This window comes from Hemiscyllium ocellatum, chromosome 19, assembly GCF_020745735.1.
Source record: "Hemiscyllium ocellatum isolate sHemOce1 chromosome 19, sHemOce1.pat.X.cur, whole genome shotgun sequence".
NCBI lineage: Eukaryota > Metazoa > Chordata > Chondrichthyes > Orectolobiformes > Hemiscylliidae > Hemiscyllium > Hemiscyllium ocellatum.
Genome location: NC_083419.1, coordinates 69,117,263 through 69,135,936, shown reverse-complemented (window position 1 = coordinate 69,135,936; position 18,674 = coordinate 69,117,263). Strand labels below are relative to the sequence as shown.

Here is an 18,674-nt window from a genome sequence, read left to right as displayed (position 1 = left end):
ACTCTGAAAACCTGGTGACGAGCATGATGGCCAGTAGACAAAAGACGTAGAATGGAGTAGTACGACCAGCAGACTGGAAAGCCGGTGTGGAGCGCAACAGGCAATCACACTGACTTATAAATGTGGATCAGTAACTGTAAAGAACTAGGGTTAACTTACACGTGAGATATATGGAAAATACGAAGTGATTTGGCCAAAGTAAGGGTCAAGCCATACATGAGTATATACAGTATATGAATACTACACAGCAAAGATAGAAATTTGTTCAAGTTTTTGTTGGTAGAGATTGAAACTCTGCACCACTACATCCTCTTACATTCTAGTAAACCGTGTTTCTCCTACTTGTGCCCATTTGGTAAAACTACATTACCAGTTAAGAGTATTTACAACATCCTCCAAGCAGGTTGTTACACTTTAATTCTCAACTAAGACAAAGTGAGGCATATAACACAAAGTCATGCAAATAAAGATGTGAATACTTCTGGATCAGGTTTATTTTGTTCACGTTTTCTTCTTATGTATGATCCTGCAAACCCATGGGGTTACCATGAGGCTACTGAGAGCATCTGCAGCATACCTAACCACGAAATCTTATAGTTTGCCCAGATCATGTGCACAAACAAAAAAATGCAAAAACAGTCCCCTAGATGGGAATCGATATCAAAGTAGTAAGATGTTAGACAACATTGAACCTTCTACCAAAGGCACTAAATTGAGGTGTTGTATCAAACAACTGTTCCATCTTAGATCAGCAAAGCTAACAAAGATTTTGCCCACGAATCTATGGTTGAATTGGGTCCTAAAATGGCCAGCACATGGTAGAACCACAAAACATTACATGCAGCTCATGTCACAATAGTGTGACAAGAGTTTAAAAGGCAGCACGTTTGCTCATCCTGAGGACATGTTCCATTATTGTGACAGAAAAGGTGACAGCTACTATTAAAGGGGTGCCCAGGCCACAATATATTTAAATAATCGAGCTGAGACAGTACAGTAATTCTGGCCCTGTCATCCACAACATGCTGTTCTTGAAGTGAAATTTTAAAAATGAGAAATGGCTTTCATATAAAAAGCTATTAGCCAGACAATAGAGAGGTACGTAACTGGAGGGAATGCAGCAAAATATTAGAATCATTTGGTTAGTGAAACTTTCACATATTTACACAGATTGAATTGGAAGCACAGTATTGCAATGCCCTGCACCTTGCTAATGAGGCAATGTCAATCAGTCAGCCAAAGTGTAGCTTCAGTCTTAACAGTTTTCCATTCATGCTTTTTGGGCTAGTAGAGTTGTCAGTTTAATCCTCCCATCCATGGAGGCTGTAAGGCATGTCCCACAATCCATTGCAGTGCACCAATCGACAGTGACCACTGGTGCTCGATGACCTCCAAGTGACAGGCAAGGCTCCAAAATTTGCTCTGAATTTGTCAGCTAGAAGACAAAACGCATACTGCAGTCAACAGAACAATTGAATCTAGAGTCTTATTTATTCTTGGATCAACTTTTGCCTATCCCCATGAAGTATTAGCCCCAGTACAGATTAACCAAAACAACAAGAATTTGTTTCTACAAGCATATGTTAAAAGAAAATAGGATTTTCATCTCAAAAATGTAGTAAAAGCTAGAATCTCACGTACAAAAATCACATATAGTATTCATTTACAAATGGAAAAATCTAAAAGATCACTTGAAAACATAATCACGCCATTAGGACAGGACATAAAAATAGGAAAGTCCAAAGGAAAAAAAATCTGAAACATCTTTTTTTTTATTTACAAAGGAATCATGTATTTATAAATCTTTATCAAATATGATGAGGCTATTTCAAATATGCCATTTTCCCTTCGTTTACCTTCTATAACAATCAAGTATGTACACCAATGCATTACTATCAAATTACCAAAGTGAACTCAGCATTACTGCAATCAGTGCAGCTAGTGACTGAAGGTGAAGCTTCATAAAAGTTAACAAATCATATTTTATTTCAGCGCCATTTTCTCAAGGGTAATGAAGGTTGGGCAAGAAAATCTGGTCTTGTCAGTAATGTCCATGTCCCATGAATAAATATGTGAAAACTTTTGAAAATTAACAACTCGGGAAAAACCAGAACAGCAATAAAGTAGCAGAGGAATATTTTGTATATTAAAGTATTATAGATCAAGAAAATAAGACATAATAAACATGAAAAAAATTCAGTACTCTGCAAATCATACTCAGGTAGGATTCAGCTAAACTCTTCATTTTCCATGGTAACAGAAGACTCAGTTAAGCCCTATTTCCCCTTAACTCCACATACTTATTAAAACCAGTTTCTTTCTCTCGGCCACACACATACCCACCTTCTCAACCCATTTCTGCAACATACACTCACTTGTACTGTTCATCTGTACTCATCCTCGCATTGATTCGCTCATGCCTCCCCTTCCACTCAGCTATTTCTAACTCACCCATTCCTCCTCTCCGCACTTCCCACCATCTCGATTTGTCCAATGTGCCCAAATATGGAGATGTTGGAGTAGAAAAGGAGCGAGAATTATGAAAAATGTGAAATAGTTTATAAGAATAGGAAGAGGAGAAGTAGATATTGAGTCTGCTCTGCCATTCATTGATTATGGCTGATCATCCAACTCAGTAGCCTGTTCCTGCTTTCTCCCCATATCCATTGATTCCCATAGACAAACTGCTTAGTGAATCTCATACAGGGGCTCTGTGATATATATCATCACAATATATATAGTTTTGTACTCCTATTGCTGGCTTTTTGAGGAAACAAATGTAAATACCCCATTCTCAGGTTGTTGTGCCATGCACAGTATGGCCACGGACACAACACTATCACCATTTGCGGTGTGGCAGTGTCACAGAACATAGAACATTACAGCGCAGTACAGGCCCTTCAGCTCCCGATGTTCCACCGACCTGTTGAACCAATCTGAAGCCCATCTATACTACACTATTCCATTTTCATCCATATGTTAATCCAATGACCATCTAAATGCACTTAAACTTGGCGAGTCTACTACTGTTGCAGGCAGTACATTCCACGTCCCTACAACTCTGAGTAAATAAACTACCTCTGATATCTATCACCCCTCAATTTAAAGCCATGTCCCCTCATGCTGGCCATCACTATCCGAGGAAAAAGGCTCTCACTGTCCACCCTATCTAACCCTCTGATTATCATACATGTCTCAATTAAGTCACCTCTCAACCTTCTGCTCTCTAACAAAAACAGCCCCAAGTCCCTCAGCCTTGTGTCATAAGACACGATACAGGCAACATCCTAGCAAATTTCCTCTGAACTGTTTCCAAAGGTTCCACATCCTTCCAATAATGCAGTGACCAGAACTGTATGCAATACTCCAAGTGCAGCCGCACCAGAGTTTTGTACAGCTGCAACATGACCTTGTGGCTCCGAAACTCAACCCCTCTACCAATAAAAGCTAACACACCATATGCCTTCTGAACAATCCTATCAACCTGGTTGGCAACTTTCAAGGATCTATGTTCATGGACATTGAGATCTCTTTGCTCATTTACACTATCAGGAATCTTACTAATAGCACGGTACTCTTACAGACTACATACTGACATAGTATGTAGGCAGGCCAACAACGGGCGGTGCCATATTGGATTTGGAACTGGGGAATGAACCTGGCCAGATTTGGACGTAGGGGAGCACTTTGGAGATAGTGACCATAATTCGGTTATGTTTACAATAGCAATGGGCAGGGAAAGAGGTATAACTGGAGGAAAGGCAATTATGATGCGATTAGGCAAGATTTAGGATGCATAGGATGGGGAGGGAAACTGCAGGGGATGGATACAATTGAAATGTGGAGCTTATTCAAGGAACAGCTACTATGGGTCCTTGATAAGTATATACCAATCAGGCAGGGAGGTAGTTGTCGAGAGAGGGAGCCATGGTTTACTAAAGAAGTTGAAGCTCTAGGAAGAGGAAGGCTAAAGTGAGGATGAGGCGTGAAGGCTCAGTTAGGGGTCTTGAGAGTTATAAGTTAGCCAGAAAATATCTAAGAAGCGCCAGGAGGGGATATGAGAAGTTGGCAGACAGGATCAAGGACAACCTTAAGACTTTCTATAGTTACATCAGGAATAAAAGAATGACTAGAGTAAGATTAGTTGCTGATCAAAGATAGTAGTGAAAAGTTGTGTGGGGAATCTGAGGACATAGGGAAAACACTTAAATGGATACTTTTCATCAGCATTCACATTGTAAAAGGGTAGTGTTAGTGAGAATACGGAGATACAGACTGCAAGATTAGATGGGATTGAGGATGACAAAGAGGAGGTTTTAGCAATTTTGGAAGATCTGAAAAGAGATAAGACTCCGGGACCAGATGGGATTTATCCTCGGATTCTCTGGGAAGCTAGGGAGGAGATTGCAGAGCTTTTAGCTTTGATCTTTATGTCATCATTGTCGACAGGAATAATGCCAGAAGACTGGAGGATCGCAAACGTTGTTCCCTTGTTTAAGGAGAGTCGGGACAAGCCTGGTAATTATAGGCCAGTGAACCTTACTTCGGTTGTGGTAAGATGTTGGCAAAGGTTATAAGAGATAGGATTTATAATCATCTGGAAAGGTATAATTTGATTGGTGATAGTTAAAACGGTTCTGTAAAGGATAGGTCGTACCTCACTAACCTTATTGAGTTCTTTGAGAAGGTGACCAAGCAGGTGGATGAAGGTGACGTGGTTGAAGTAAGGCATTTGATAAGGTTCCCCATGCTATGTTATTGCACAAAATAAGGAGTTTCGGGATTGAAGGTGATGTAACATTTGGATCAGAAATTGGCGAGCTGAAAGAAGACAGAGGGTGGTGGTTGATGGGAAATATTCATCCTGGAGCTCAATTACCAGTGGTGTGCCACTAGAATCCAATTTAGGGCCACTGCTGTTTGTCAGTTTTATAAATGATCTGGAGGTGGGTGTAGAAGGATGGTTTAGAAAATTTGCAGATCACACTTAGGTAGGCAGAGTCATGGATCGCACTGAAGGGTGTTGTGGGTAACAGAGGGACATAGATAAAACGCAGAGTTGGGTTGAGAAGTTGCAAATGGAGTTTAATACGAAAAAATGAGGTCATTCACTTCAGAAGTAGTAACAGGAATGCAGAGTACTGGGCTAATAGTAAAATTCTTGACAGTGTAGATGAACAGAGATCTCGGTGTACAGATGCATAAACCCCTAAAAGTTGCCACCCAGGAGTTGTTAAGAAGGCATATGGTGTGTTGGCATTTATTGGTAGAGGGATTGAGTTTCGGAGCCATGAGGTCATGCTTCAGCTGTAAGGCCGTACCTGGAGTATTGCATGAATTTTGGTCACCGCATTATAGGCAGAATGTGGAAGCTTTGCAAAGGGTTCAGAGGAGCTTTACTAAAATGTTGCCTGGTATGGAAGGAAGATCTCACGAGGAAAAGCTGAGGGAACTGAGAATAAGGAGAGAATAACTGAGAGGTAACTTAATTGAGACGTATAAGATAATCAGACAGTTAGATAGGGTGGGAAGGGAGAGCCTTTTTCCTCAGATAAAGAAGGCTAACACGAGGGGACATAGCTTTAAATTGAGGGGTGATAGACTTAGGACAGATATTAGTGGTAGTTTCTTTACTCAGAGTAGTAGGGGGTGGAACGGCCTGTCTGTAACAGTAGTAGACTTGCCGACGTTAAGGGCAATTAAAGGGGCATTGGACATACATATGGATAATGGAACAGTATAGGTTAGATGGGCATCAGATTAATTTTGCAGGTTGGTGCAATATTAAGGGCCGAAAGACCTGTATTTTATTCCTATTAGTCCTTCTAAAGTGAATCACATCACACTTTTCTATATTAAACTCCATTTGCCACTTCTCAACCCAGCTCTGCAGCTCATCTATGTCCCTCTAACCTGCTGAAAATGTGTTGCTGGTTAAAGCACAGCAGGTCAGGCAGCATCCAAGGAACAGGAAATTCGACGTTTCGGGCATAAGCCCTTCATTCCTGATGAAGGGCTTATGCCAGAAACGTCGAATTTCCTGTTCCTTGGATGCTGCCTGACCTGCTGTGCTTTAACCAGCAACACATTTTCAGCTGTGATCTCCACAGCATCTGCAGACCTCATTTTTTACCCTCTGTAACCTGCAACATCCTTCAGCACTATCCACAACTCCACTGACCTTAGTGGCATCTACAAATTTACTAATATATCCTTCAATGCCCTCATCTCTGTCATTTATAAAAATGACAAACAGCAGTGGTCCCAAAACAGATCCTTGAGGTACACTGCTAGTAACTGAACTCCAGGTTGAAAATTTCCCACCAATCACCAGCCTCTACCTTCTTTCAGCTAGATAATTTCTGATCCAATCTGCTAAATCACCTACCCTGGGGAACCTTTTCAAACACCTTACTGAAATCCATATACACCATATCAACCACTTACTTTCATCCACCTGTTTCGTCACCATCTCAAAGAACTGTAAGGTTTGTGAGGCACGACCCTTCACAAAACCGAGGTGACTGTCCCTAATCAACTTATTCCTCTCCAGATGATTATAAATCCTGTCTGTTATAACCCTTTCCAACACTTTACCCACAACCAAAGCTCATAGGTCTATAATTTCCAGAGTTGTCTCTACTCCCCTTCTTGAACAAGGGGACATTTGCTCTGTTCCTATCTTCTAGCAATATTCCTGTAGGGAATGACGACGTAAAGATCAAAACCAAAGGCTCGGCAATTTCCTCCTGGCTTCCCAGAGAATCCTAGGATAAATCCCATCTGGCCCAGGGGGCTTACCTATTTTCCACCCTCCAGAATTGCTAACAGCTCCTCCTTGTGAACCTCAATACTGCCTAGTCTAGTAGCCTGTATCTCAGTATTCTCCTCGACCACATTGTCTTTTCCCAGTGTGAATACTGAGGAAAAACAGCATGCACAACTTCCCATTACCATGCTTGATTGGCCCTAATCTTACTCATCATTCTTTTATTCCTGGTATTCTTTTCGAAAACCTTAAAGGCTTTCCTTTCTGCCAATAACTTCTCATGTCCCCTCCTGGATCTTCTTAGCTCTCTCTTTAGGTCTTTTCTGGCTAACTTATAACTCTCAAATGCCCTAACTGAGCCTTCATGTCCCATCGTAACATTAGCCTTTTTCTTGACAAGAGATTCAACTTCTTTAGTAAACCACGGCTCCCTCGCTTGACAACATCCTCCTGGCCTGACCAGTAAATACTTATCAAGGACTTATCAACGCAGTAGCTGTTCATTTAAGAGGCTCCACATTTCAATTGTGCCCATCCCCTACAGTTTCCTTCCCCATCCTGTGCATCCTAAATCTTGCCAAATTGCATCATAATTGCCTTTCCCCCAGTAATAACTCTTTCCCTGTGTTCCCTCTTTCCCTTTCCATTGTTAAAGTAAACATAACCGAACTGTGGTCACGATCACCAAAGTACTCACCTACCTCCAAACCTAAAACCCGGCCAGGTTCATTACCCAGTACCAAATCCAATGCAGCTTTGCCCCTTTGTTGGCTTGTCTACATACTATGTCAGGAAACCATCCTGCACACATTGGTCAAAACCTGACCCATCTAACATACTTGAACTTTAGTATTTCCAGTCAATATTTGGAAAGTTAAAGACCCCATATCAAGTACTCTGTCCCTGCTACTCTCAGTGGACACCACCACTCTGTAACCATATGCTATGTGGCAGACAATATGATGGGTCATGTGCAGTGCCACATAGTGGTATGACTGATCACATGGTCAATATATGTTGCATAGCACTGTGCACTTGCACGCCATCACACTGTCACCATATGCCATGTTGCAGAGAGTCATGATGCAGAGGCTAAATCCAAAGAATGTAAGACCGTAAGACAGGAGTGGAAGGAAGGCCATTTGGCTCATCGAGTTTACTCTGCCATTTAATCATGGCGGATGGGCATTTTAACACCACTTACCTGCACTCTCCAGGTAGCCCTTAATTCCTTGCAAGATCAAGAATTTATCAATCTCTGTCTTCAAAACATTTAATGTTCTGGCCTCCACTGCACTCCTTGGCAATGAATTCCACAGGCCCACTACTCTCTGGCTGAAGAACTATCCTCATTTCTGTTCTAAATTGATCCCCTCTAATTGTAAGGCTGTGCCCATGAGTCCCAGTCTCCCCTTCTCGAGGAGAATACTTCCCAGCGTTTACTCTTTCTATCCATCTTATAAGTTTCTATTAAATCTCCCCATACCATCTAAACTCTAAATGAATACAATCCCAGGATCCTCAGCCTACCATAACAGGGATCATCACTGTGAATCTCTGCTGGACACGTGTTGTTCCTGAGGTCTAGGGCCCAAAATTGGTCACAGTATTCTAAATGGGGCCTAACTAGAGCTTTTTAAAAATCTCAGAAGCACATCGCTGCTTATATATTCCAACCTTCTTGAGAGAAATTACAACAAAACATTTGCTTTCTTAATCTCAGACTCAATCTGCCAGTTAACCTTTAGAGAACCCTGGACTAGCATTCCCAGATCTCTTTGTACTTTGAATTTTCTCACTGTTTAGGAAATAGTCCAAGTCTGTATTCTTTTTCCCAAAGTGTAAGATCTCGCATTTGTTGATTTAATCAGCCATTTCTTGAACCATTCTCCTAAACCGTCTAAATCTTTCTGCAGCCTTCTCACCACCTCAGTACTACCTGCCTATCTGCCTAATTTGTATCCTCGCCGAACTTTGCCACAATGCCTCCAGTCCCTTCATCCAGATCATGAGGCGGCATGGTGGCTCAGTGGTTAGCACTGCTTGCCTCACAGCATCAGGATCCCAGGTTCGATTCCAGTGTGTGGAGTTTGCACATTCTCCCTGTGTCTGTGTGGTTTTCCCTGCGTGCTCCAGTTTCCTCCCACAGTCCAAAGATGTGCAGGTTAGGTGGATTGGCCATGCTAAATTGCCCATAGTGCTTGGTGCATTAGTCAGAAGGAAATGGGTCTGGGCAGGTTACTCTTCGGACGGTCAGTGTGGACTTGTTGGGCCGAAGGGCCTGTTTCCACACTGTAGGGAATCTAATCTAATCGCATTAAGTGAACAGCTGCAGCCCCAACACTGAACCCTATGGGACACCACTTGTCACTGCCTGCCATTCCAAAAAAGACCTTTTTATCCCAACTCTCTGCCTTCTGTCAGATAGCCACTCCATATTAGTAGCTCACCTCGAACACCATGAGCCCTCACTTTACTCAGCAGCCTCCTGTGGGGCACCTTATCAGAAGCCTAGGGTGTAGGTTTGCTCGCTGAGCTGTAGGTTTGCTATCCAGACGTTTCATTACCTGGCTAGATAACATCATCAGTGGCGACCTCCAAGTGAAGCGAAGCTGTTGTCTCCTGCTTTCTATTTATGTCTTTCTCCTGGATGGGGTTCCTAGGGTTTGTGGTGATGTCATTTCCTGTTCATTTTCTGAGGGGTTGATAGATGGTATCTAGATCTATGTGCTTGTTTATGGCGTTGTGGTTGGAGTGCCAGGCCTCTAGGAATTCTCTGGCATGTCTTTGCTTAGCCTGTCCCAGGATAGATGTGTTGTCCCCATCTAAATAGTGGGTTTTTTTCATCCGTGTGTTGGGCTACAAGGGAGAGAGGGTCATGTCTTTTTGTGGCTAGCTGGTGTTCGTGTATCCTGGTGGCTAACTTTCTTCCTGTTTGTCCTACGTAGTGTTTGTGGCAGTCCTTGCATGGAATTTTATAGATGACGTTGGTTTTGTCCATGGGTTGTACTGGGTCTTTTAAGTTTGTTAGCTTTTGTTTGAGTGTGTTGGTGGGTTTGTGTGCTACTAGGATTCCGAGGGGTCTTAGTAGTCTGGCTGTCATTTCTGAAACTTCTTTGATATATGGTAAGGTGGTTAGGGTTTCTGGCTGTGTTTGGTCTGCTTGTCGTGGTTTGTTCTTGAGGAATCTGCGCACTGTATTTTTTGAGTATCTGTTCTTCTTGTATACATTGTATAGGTGGTTCTCCTCTGTTTTTCGAAGTTCGTCTGTGCTGCAGTGTGTGGTGGCTCGTTGGAATAGTGTTCTGATACAGCTTCGTTTGTGTGTGTTGGGATGGTTGCTGGTGTAGTTGAGTATTTGGTCAGTGCTTGTCGGTTTTCTATATACGCAGGTTTGTAATTCTCCCATGTCCTTTCTTTCTACTGTGACGTCCAGAAATGCGAGTTTGTTGTCGGTTTCTTCCTCCTTGGTGAATTTTATGCCTGTGAGGGTGTTGTTGATGATGTTAAATGTCTCTTCTGTCTTGTTTCGTTTTGTGATGACAAAGGTGTCATCTACATAGCGAACCAAGATTTTTGGTTTGATGATTGGTAGGGCTGTTTGTTCTAGCCTTTGCATTATCAGAAGCCTTTTGGAAGTCTAGGTAGATAACATCCACTGGGTTTCCCTGGTCTAACCTACTTGTTACCTCTTCAAAAAATTCTAACAAGTTTGTCAGGCACGACCTCCCCTTACTAAATCCACGCTGACTTTTTCTAATCCGACCCTGCACTTCCAAGAATTTAGATATCTCATCCTTAACGATGGATTCGAGAATTTTACCAACAACCGAGGTTAGGCTAGTCTGCCTATAATTTTCCATCTTATTTCTTGATCCTTTCTTGAACAAGGGGGATACAACAGTGATTTTCCGATCATCTGGGACTTTCCCCAATTCCAGTGACTTTTCAAAGATCGCAACCAATGCCTCCGCTATTTCCTCAGCCACCTCCCTCAGAACTCTAGAATGTAGCCCATCGGGGCTAGGAGATTTATCAGTTTTTAGACCTTTTAGCTTTTCTATAGCACTTCCTCTTTTGTAATGGCCGTCATACTCAATTCTCCCCCCCAACTTTCCTTAATTGTTGGGATATTATTCATGTCTTCCACTGTGAAGACTGATGCAAAGTACTTATTAAGTTCTTCAGCTATTTCCTGATCTCCCATCACTAGTCTTCCAGCAGCAATTTGGAGTGGCCCACTGTCTATGTTTGCCTCTTGTTTGTTCCTTATATATTGAAAAAAACTTTTACTATCATTTCTAATATTACTGGCTAGCCTACCTTCATATATGATCCTCTCTGCCCTTATTTCTCCCTTTGTCATCCTCTGTTTGTTTTTGTAGCCTTCCCAATCTTCTGATTTCCCAGTGCACTTGGCCACTTTATAGGCTCTGTCTTTTTCTTTGATATATCTCCTGATTTCCTTTGTCAGCCATGGCTGTCTAATCTTCCCCCCGGGTAATCTTTCTTTTCTTGGGGATGAACCTCTGTACTGTATCCTCAATTACACCCAGAAACGCCTACCATTGTTGCTCTGTCTTCCCCACAAGACTCTGCTTCAGGTCAATTTTTGTCAGTTCCTCCTCTCCCGTAATTACCTTTATTCAACTGTAACACCTTTACATCCAATTTTGCCTTCTCTCCTTCAAACTGCAGACTGAACTCTACCACATTATGATTGCTGCCTCCTAAGTGCTCCCTTACTTCAAGATCTTTTATAATGTGGTATTTTAAAACACAAGGCTCAGATGGTGGAACCTGCAAATGAGCTACACGTACGTGAGGTGTGTTCTGGGGCAAGGAACAGCCTGATTAAGCAATAAATTTTACTCCCCATTGAAATATTTATACATGTATTACAGCATGCACAAACTTTAACCTAATGGCACCCAAGAATCTTATAATTTTAGAGCATGTTTATAAAATAATGCTTTCACTGCTCTTTGCTGAGCATTTACTGCCTATTCACCTGCTCTCTACATCCATAGTTTCAGATGGGCATTGTATCCACTTGGGCTTAACATGTTCATTTGCTGTCATCCTTTCCCTTCCATATCCTGACCAAACCTGCTCCACTGCTCAATCATGGGAATGGCATCGTCATAATCTATCTACACAGCCCAATTGGTCAGAATTCAATTCCATCTTTGAGGTATATAACTCAGCCCAGTAAGAGTAACAGCAACTGCATCATACAATTGGAGTAGAGAAATATGAGTAAGTCACTCAGCCCCTTGAGCCTGTTCTCTATTCAATTAGATGAGAATTAAGATATAAATCAGCTCTGATAGATCAGTCATGATCAATTTGCCATTGTTTCCTAGTTCATAACTTCCTCACCTGACAAATATGCACCAATCTCAGTTGCACATCTCTGAAATAACCGTCAGCATGCAGTGTCATTGCAGGAAACGAGTGAGCTCTTGTTCTGGGTTCTCCAGCAGAGAAAATAATTCCTAATCAACTTATTTTGTCATGCTAAATACCCAGACCACCCTAACTGAAAGGAAAGAACTTTGCAAAATCTGTCCTCATAATAAGCTTTTTGGCCCTGGTATTATTGCACTGAATTGGTGCTGCACCAAGACCAATACATCCTTCCTGATATGTCGCACCCAGAACTGCATACAGTATTCCAGGTAGACTTTAACCAGCACTCTGTATGGTTCACTGAACAAGAGTAATTTCACCACAAGAGTGAATCATAATACTAAGGTAATTGTAAAGTAACACCTAGATTAGGTGCCACTGATGGCAGGATATGAAGTCTAGGGCTGCAGTTAGGGTCAGTGCTTATGGTATGAGTGGGCAAAGAAACATACAACCAGAAATCCAAGTCCTGATAGCTACATTATTACTTTTGTTGAAAGCACACATTTTAATTAAGGCAACAATGCTCAGCTATAATGCTTCATATTGGGCAGTCTGTCATGTGCACTGTTTTTTGTAAGCCTGAACAAATGGCTACTGGATGAAGTAGTAAGGAAGTCATATCACAGTATCAACTGATTCTTCAGAAGAATCTGTAGGTAAACTAAGTTCCCATTACATATACAGATGTTTGAGCCTTACCTTGTGAATAATTCCACCGGAGGAGGAACAAGTGAGTACATAGTGCCCTTCTGAATCAAATGCAAATAGTCTTCCACGGGGCACCTGAACTTGCTTGTACCCACTGTACCCAGACAGGACAAATGGGCCGATAGCATCTGACTGCATCTCGCATTCAGAAACCTTGACTCCACTCTTATGGATGTTCCATTGAATAAACTGGATCAATAAGAGAATCAAAAATGAAAGGCCAAACTCATCAGATTAATTAAAACTTATATATCTCTTAATTGGGTACACAAACCAACTTGCTGCAACAAACTTTAAACTTATTCTGACTTGATCAATGAAACTATCCTCCAAATGTTCAAGCACACCCACTCACCAATAGACACAAGAGTCAAAGATGCCAAACACAAAACAGACCCTTTGGTTCAATTTGTCCATGCTGACCAGCTATCCTAGATAAATCTAGTCCCATCTGCCAGCATTTGGTCCCTATCCCTCAAAACCCTTCATATTCATATACCTTTTAAATGTTGTAGTTGCACCATTCGTAACCACTTCCTTTGGCAACTCATTCCACACACGCACCACCCTCTGCATGAAAACGTTGACCCTTCAGCTCCTTTTAAATCTTTCCCCTTTTACCTTAAACCTATGCCCTCTAAGTTTGGTCTCTCCCACTCCAGAGAAGACTACCTTGTCTATTTACCCTACCCATGCCCCTCATGATTTTATAAACCTCGATAAGGTCACCCCTCAGCATCCGACACTCCAGAGAAAATAGCCCTAGCCTATTCAGCCTCTCCCTATAACTGAAACCCTCCAATCTTGGTAACATCCTTGGACATCTTTTCTGAACCCTTACAAGCTTCACGACGTTTTTCATATATCAGAGAGACCAGAACTGCACAGTATTCCAAAAATGGCCTAGCCAATATCCTAACCAAGTGGCCACAACATGACCTCCCAACTCCTATACTCAATGCACTGACCAATAAAGACAAGCATACCAAGTGCCTTCTTCACTGCCCTTCTACCTGCAACTTCACTTTAAAGGAACTATGACCTACATTCCAAGGTCTCGTTGTTGAGCAACACTTACCAGGAGCTTACCATTAAGTGCATCAGTCCTGCTCTGACTTGGCACCTCATCTACAACAGACTCTCAACTATATCCTTCCAAATAAGTCTAACTGGAAGCTTCTTGCACGCACTCCAATGTGAAAAACTGAATGTGGAGAATATTTCTGATTAAACCCAAGGTAAGACTCTGGAGGAAGCAGGATCATCCTTCAGTGAAGTACAGGTAGTGTTACTGCTCCTCTGACTGAACTGTTCACTCACACCATTCAAGTTCCCTGTCTGACAGTATGCGATTACCTTTCCATCTTCACCGATGCTGTAAACTGAGTTTTCATCATAGCTGAATTCAACTGAATAAACCTCCCCAGAATGTGCATTCCAGCTCATGGCGCAGTCATACCGCTGCATGTCTGAAACACATTAAATAAAGCACACTGATTCGGCAGACCTTCAGAATGGGAGGAATGAAAGAAGACAGCGAGAAGTTAGTCTCTGGTTTCTGAGAATGGAGAGTTAGTGGTTGGGTGACTCACTACAAGTCTCTCTCAAAAGATTGCTTTAATTAGAAAGACACGCAACGCTGGGATTGACAGGTGTACAAACCAGGAGAAAGTGAGCATTGCAGATGCTGGAGATCAGAGTCAAAAGATGGAAAAGCACAGCAGGTCAGGCAGCATCCGAGCAGCAGGAAAATAGATGTTTCGGGCAAAGGCCCTTTATCAGGATTGTTTGGGGGGGGGGGGGGGTGGGATGAAAGTGGGTGAGAGATAAATTGGGGGGAGTGGAGCAGCTGGCAAGGTGATAGGTAGATGCAGGTGGGGGGTGACGGTGATAGGTTGGAGGGGAGGGTGGAGCGAATAGGTGGGAAGGAAGATGGACATGTAGCACAGTTCAAGAGGGCAGTGCCAAGTTGGAGGGTTGGATCTGGGCATGAGTTGAGGGAGAGGAGATTAGGAAACTAGTAAAGTTGATGTTGATGCCGTGTGGTTGAAGGGTCCCAAGGCAGAAGATGAGGCGTTCTTCCTCCAGTCATCAGGTGGCTTGGATTTGGTGGTGGAGGCAGCCGAGGACTTGCATGTCCTTGATGGAGTGGGAGGGAGAGTTGAAGTGGGTTATTTGGTGCGTGTGCCCCAGGCTTGTTCCCTGAAACTTTCCATGAATTGGCGTCCTGTCTCCCCAATGTAGAGGAGACCACAGAGAGCAAAGGACACAGTAGATGGGGTGTTTGGACGTGCAGGAAAATCTCTGCCAGATGCGAAAAAATCCTTTGGGGCCTTGGTGGGGTGGGTGGGTGGGTGGGGGGCTGGAGTGTGGGCACAGGTTTCACACCTCTTGCAGTGGCAAGGTGCCAGGATTGGAGGGATGGATTAGTGAAGAGCATGGACCTAACAAAGGAGTCATGACGGGAATGGTTTCTGCAGAACACAGATAGGGCTGGGGAGGGAAACAGATCTCTGGTGGTGAGGTCTGATTGGAGGTGATGGAAATGGTGGTGGATAATGCATTGTATCTGAAATTAGTGGGTTGGAATGTGAGGACATGGTTGGGGGAAATGGGGGGAGTGGGGGGAGGGGTTCTAGCCTTGTTGTGTATTGCAGTCCTTGAAATAGGATGCCATCTGGGATGTGCTGGAGGGGAATTGCTCCACCTGAGAGCAGATACGCCAGAAGCTATTTTAAGAAACCGCCGAACTACTCAAACTCACATCGCTTTCACCCCATTGGCCAATCGAGTCATAGTGTTGGAATTGTACCTACCTCCACCATCTCCATTAGCAGCTCATTCTACGGTTGAGTGCTTTTGTGAGGAAGAGCCACACCAAATTCTGCAGTAGTATTTTCTAATCAACCTGCTCAGGGATGTTATTATACACCTCTGGTGACAGGTGGTACTTGAACGTGATCCTCTTGGCTCAGAGGCGGACACTACCAGCTCACCATGAGAACCCCATAAATCTTCTGAGTGCTAAATTCACCAACTACAGTCAGCTGAAATGTTCCAGCCAGTCTCACTGCTTTGGATTATGTAATAGCTTAAAGAGGACGACAGGTTTAATGCAGAAAAGCACTATGAAGTGGCCCTTTCTGGAGGGTGGCAAGGTAGCTATTCAGCAAGGTACAATGGCCAAAACTTGTCTGAATAAATGGACACCAGCAGGGGGTTACGCTATCTTCAATGTTAAGTTCAATTCAAGCAGGCCTGTATATTAAAACTTAAGGCAACCTTTTGACTACTAATACAAAGAAAGGTTTATCTTACCAAAGAGTCGGATGATGCCATCAGCAGCTCCAGTCACCAGCAGATTTCCATTATGGTTGAAAGCTGTACAGTTAATAGCAATGGGCTCAGGGTCCAGAGAGAACTGATGCTACAGAAAAACAAGTCAGCTCACTGGAAACTTTAAGTACTCAGCAGCAATAAACCATAAACACTGCAACTTCCACCCACTTCAGTTTGCCATCAACAGCAAGCACGCTTTGCCTCCCAAGCACAGAATCTCAGAACTACTACGCACATAATGAAGCCATTCAGCAAACTTTCTCCCCACCAACAACGAATGAGAAAATCACATAGTGCCACTCTGCTGCATGAGTATTACTATTCAAAAAGAAACACTCAATTCCCTTTTGAATGCCTCGATTGAATTTGCCGAAACCACATTCTCAGGAGCACATTCCAGACTTTAAGCATTTACTGCACAAAACAGATTTTCTCAGACTGTGTTTGCTTCTTTTGCTTATTTTGAATCTGAACTCAATCATTCTCAATACTTTCACAAGTGGGAACAGTTTCTTCAAATCCACTCTGTCCACAATCACCATTTAGAATGTCTCCATCAGATTCCTTTTCCTCTCAGCTTTCTTTTCTCAAGGAGAATTGCCCCAACTTTCCTAATCTGCCTACGTCACTGAAAATCCCCATCTCTGGAATCATTCTCCTCAATCTTTATTGCATTTTCTGCAAAACCCTAACATCCTACTTGAAGAGTATGCATAGAAACAGTTGCATTCTTTCAGCTGAGGCCAAACTATTGGCTCATGCAAGCCCATCATAACCTCTTGCTCTTCTTTTCTTAGCCCTTATTAACAACACTTTGATACAGTATGCACTGTCAATCACTATTTCAATTGGCCCTGCTACCTTCAATGACTTATGCACCAGCACATCCAAGACCCCTTGCTCCCACACTGCACCACCACTGTACCCCGACCCAGAGTTGCATACTTCACTTTATTTCCTCTCCACATTCTTTTGACCGTGATTGGACACTTCACATTTCTTTCCCTCCCCAATTAATTTCATTGTCACCTCTCCAACAATTTCATCAACTTGCCTCTGTACTTGTGAACACTAGCTATCTACATTTGCCATACATTTGCTCTCTCTGTCAGGATGTACAGAATCTCTCACTCTGTCAGGATGTACAGATTCTCTCTCCCTCTCTCTCTCTTTCTCTCACACACTGTTAGGATACACAGATCCCGCTCTCTCTCTCTCTCACACTGTCAGGATATACAGATCCCTCTCTCCCTCACACTGTCAGGATATACAGATCCTGCTCTCTCTCCGTCACTATATACAGATCTCTCTCTCTCTCTCTCACACCCACAGTCAGGATATGGAGATCTGTCTCTCCCTGTCAGGATATACAGATTCTCTCTCTCTGACCGGATATACAGATTTTCTCTCTCTCTCTGTCAGGATATACAGATTCTCTCTCTTTCTCTCACACACACACACACACACACACACACACACACACACACACACAGTCAGGATATACAGACCTCGCTCTCTCACACTGTCAGGATATACAGACCTCGCTCTCTCTCACTGTCAGGATATACAGACCTCGCTCTCTCTCACTGTCAGGATATACAGACCTCGCTCTCTCTCACTGTCAGGATATACAGACCTCGCTCTCTCTCACTGTCAGGATATACAGACCTCGCTCTCTCTCACTGTCAGGATATACAGACCTCGCTCTCTCTCACTGTCAGGATATACAGACCTCGCTCTCTCACACTGTCAGGATATACAGACCTCGCTCTCTCACTGTGTCAGGATATACAGACCTCGCTCTCTCACACTGTCAGGATATACAGATCTCCTTCTCTCTCGCACACTGTCAGGATATACAGATCTCGCGCTCTCTCTCTCTCACACACACACACACACACTCACAGAGTCAGGATATACAGATCTCCCTCTCGCTCTCACTCATTGTCAGGATATATAGACCTCTCTCTTTCTCTCTCTATCAGGATATCCAGATCTCTCTCTCTCACACTGTCAGGTTATACAGATCTCTCTCTCTCTCACACTGTCAGGATATGCAGAACTCTCTCCCTGTCAGGATAATCAGATTCTCTCTCTCTCACACTATCAGGTTATACAATTCTCTCCCTCTCTGTCAGGATGTACAGATTCTCTCTCTTCCCCCTCTGTCAGGATGTACTGATATCCCTCTCGCTCTCTCACACTATCCAGATATACCTATCTCTCTCTCTCCTACATTATTAGGATATACGTACCTCTCTCTCTCACACACACTATCATGATATACAGATTCCTCTCTCTCTCACTGTCAGGATATCCAGATCTCCCTCTCTCTCTTTCTCACACAGTAAGGGTATACAGATCTCTTTCTCTCTGACAGGATATACAGATCTCTCTCGCTCTGTCAGGTTATTCAGATCGCGCTCTCTCTCTCTCTCTGTCA

General features: G+C 43.0%; 1 protein-coding gene across 3 annotated transcripts in view; it reads right to left on the bottom strand.

Annotated features, from left to right (window-relative positions):
- Positions 1 to 472: 472 nt before the first annotated feature.
- wdr91 (WD repeat domain 91) overlaps positions 473 to 18,674 on the bottom strand; it is a 108,024-nt gene continuing 89,822 nt past the window's right edge. For all 3 annotated transcript variants that reach the window (XM_060839532.1, XM_060839531.1, XM_060839533.1), the window contains 4 exons: positions 16,211 to 16,319; positions 14,249 to 14,361; positions 12,884 to 13,081; positions 473 to 1,435 (listed from right to left, as the gene is read on the bottom strand). In XM_060839532.1, the coding sequence (XP_060695515.1) occupies positions 1,271 to 1,435; positions 12,884 to 13,081; positions 14,249 to 14,361; positions 16,211 to 16,319 (585 nt within the window). In that variant the 3' untranslated portion in view covers positions 473 to 1,270. The remainder of the gene's footprint in view (positions 1,436 to 12,883; positions 13,082 to 14,248; positions 14,362 to 16,210; positions 16,320 to 18,674) is intronic.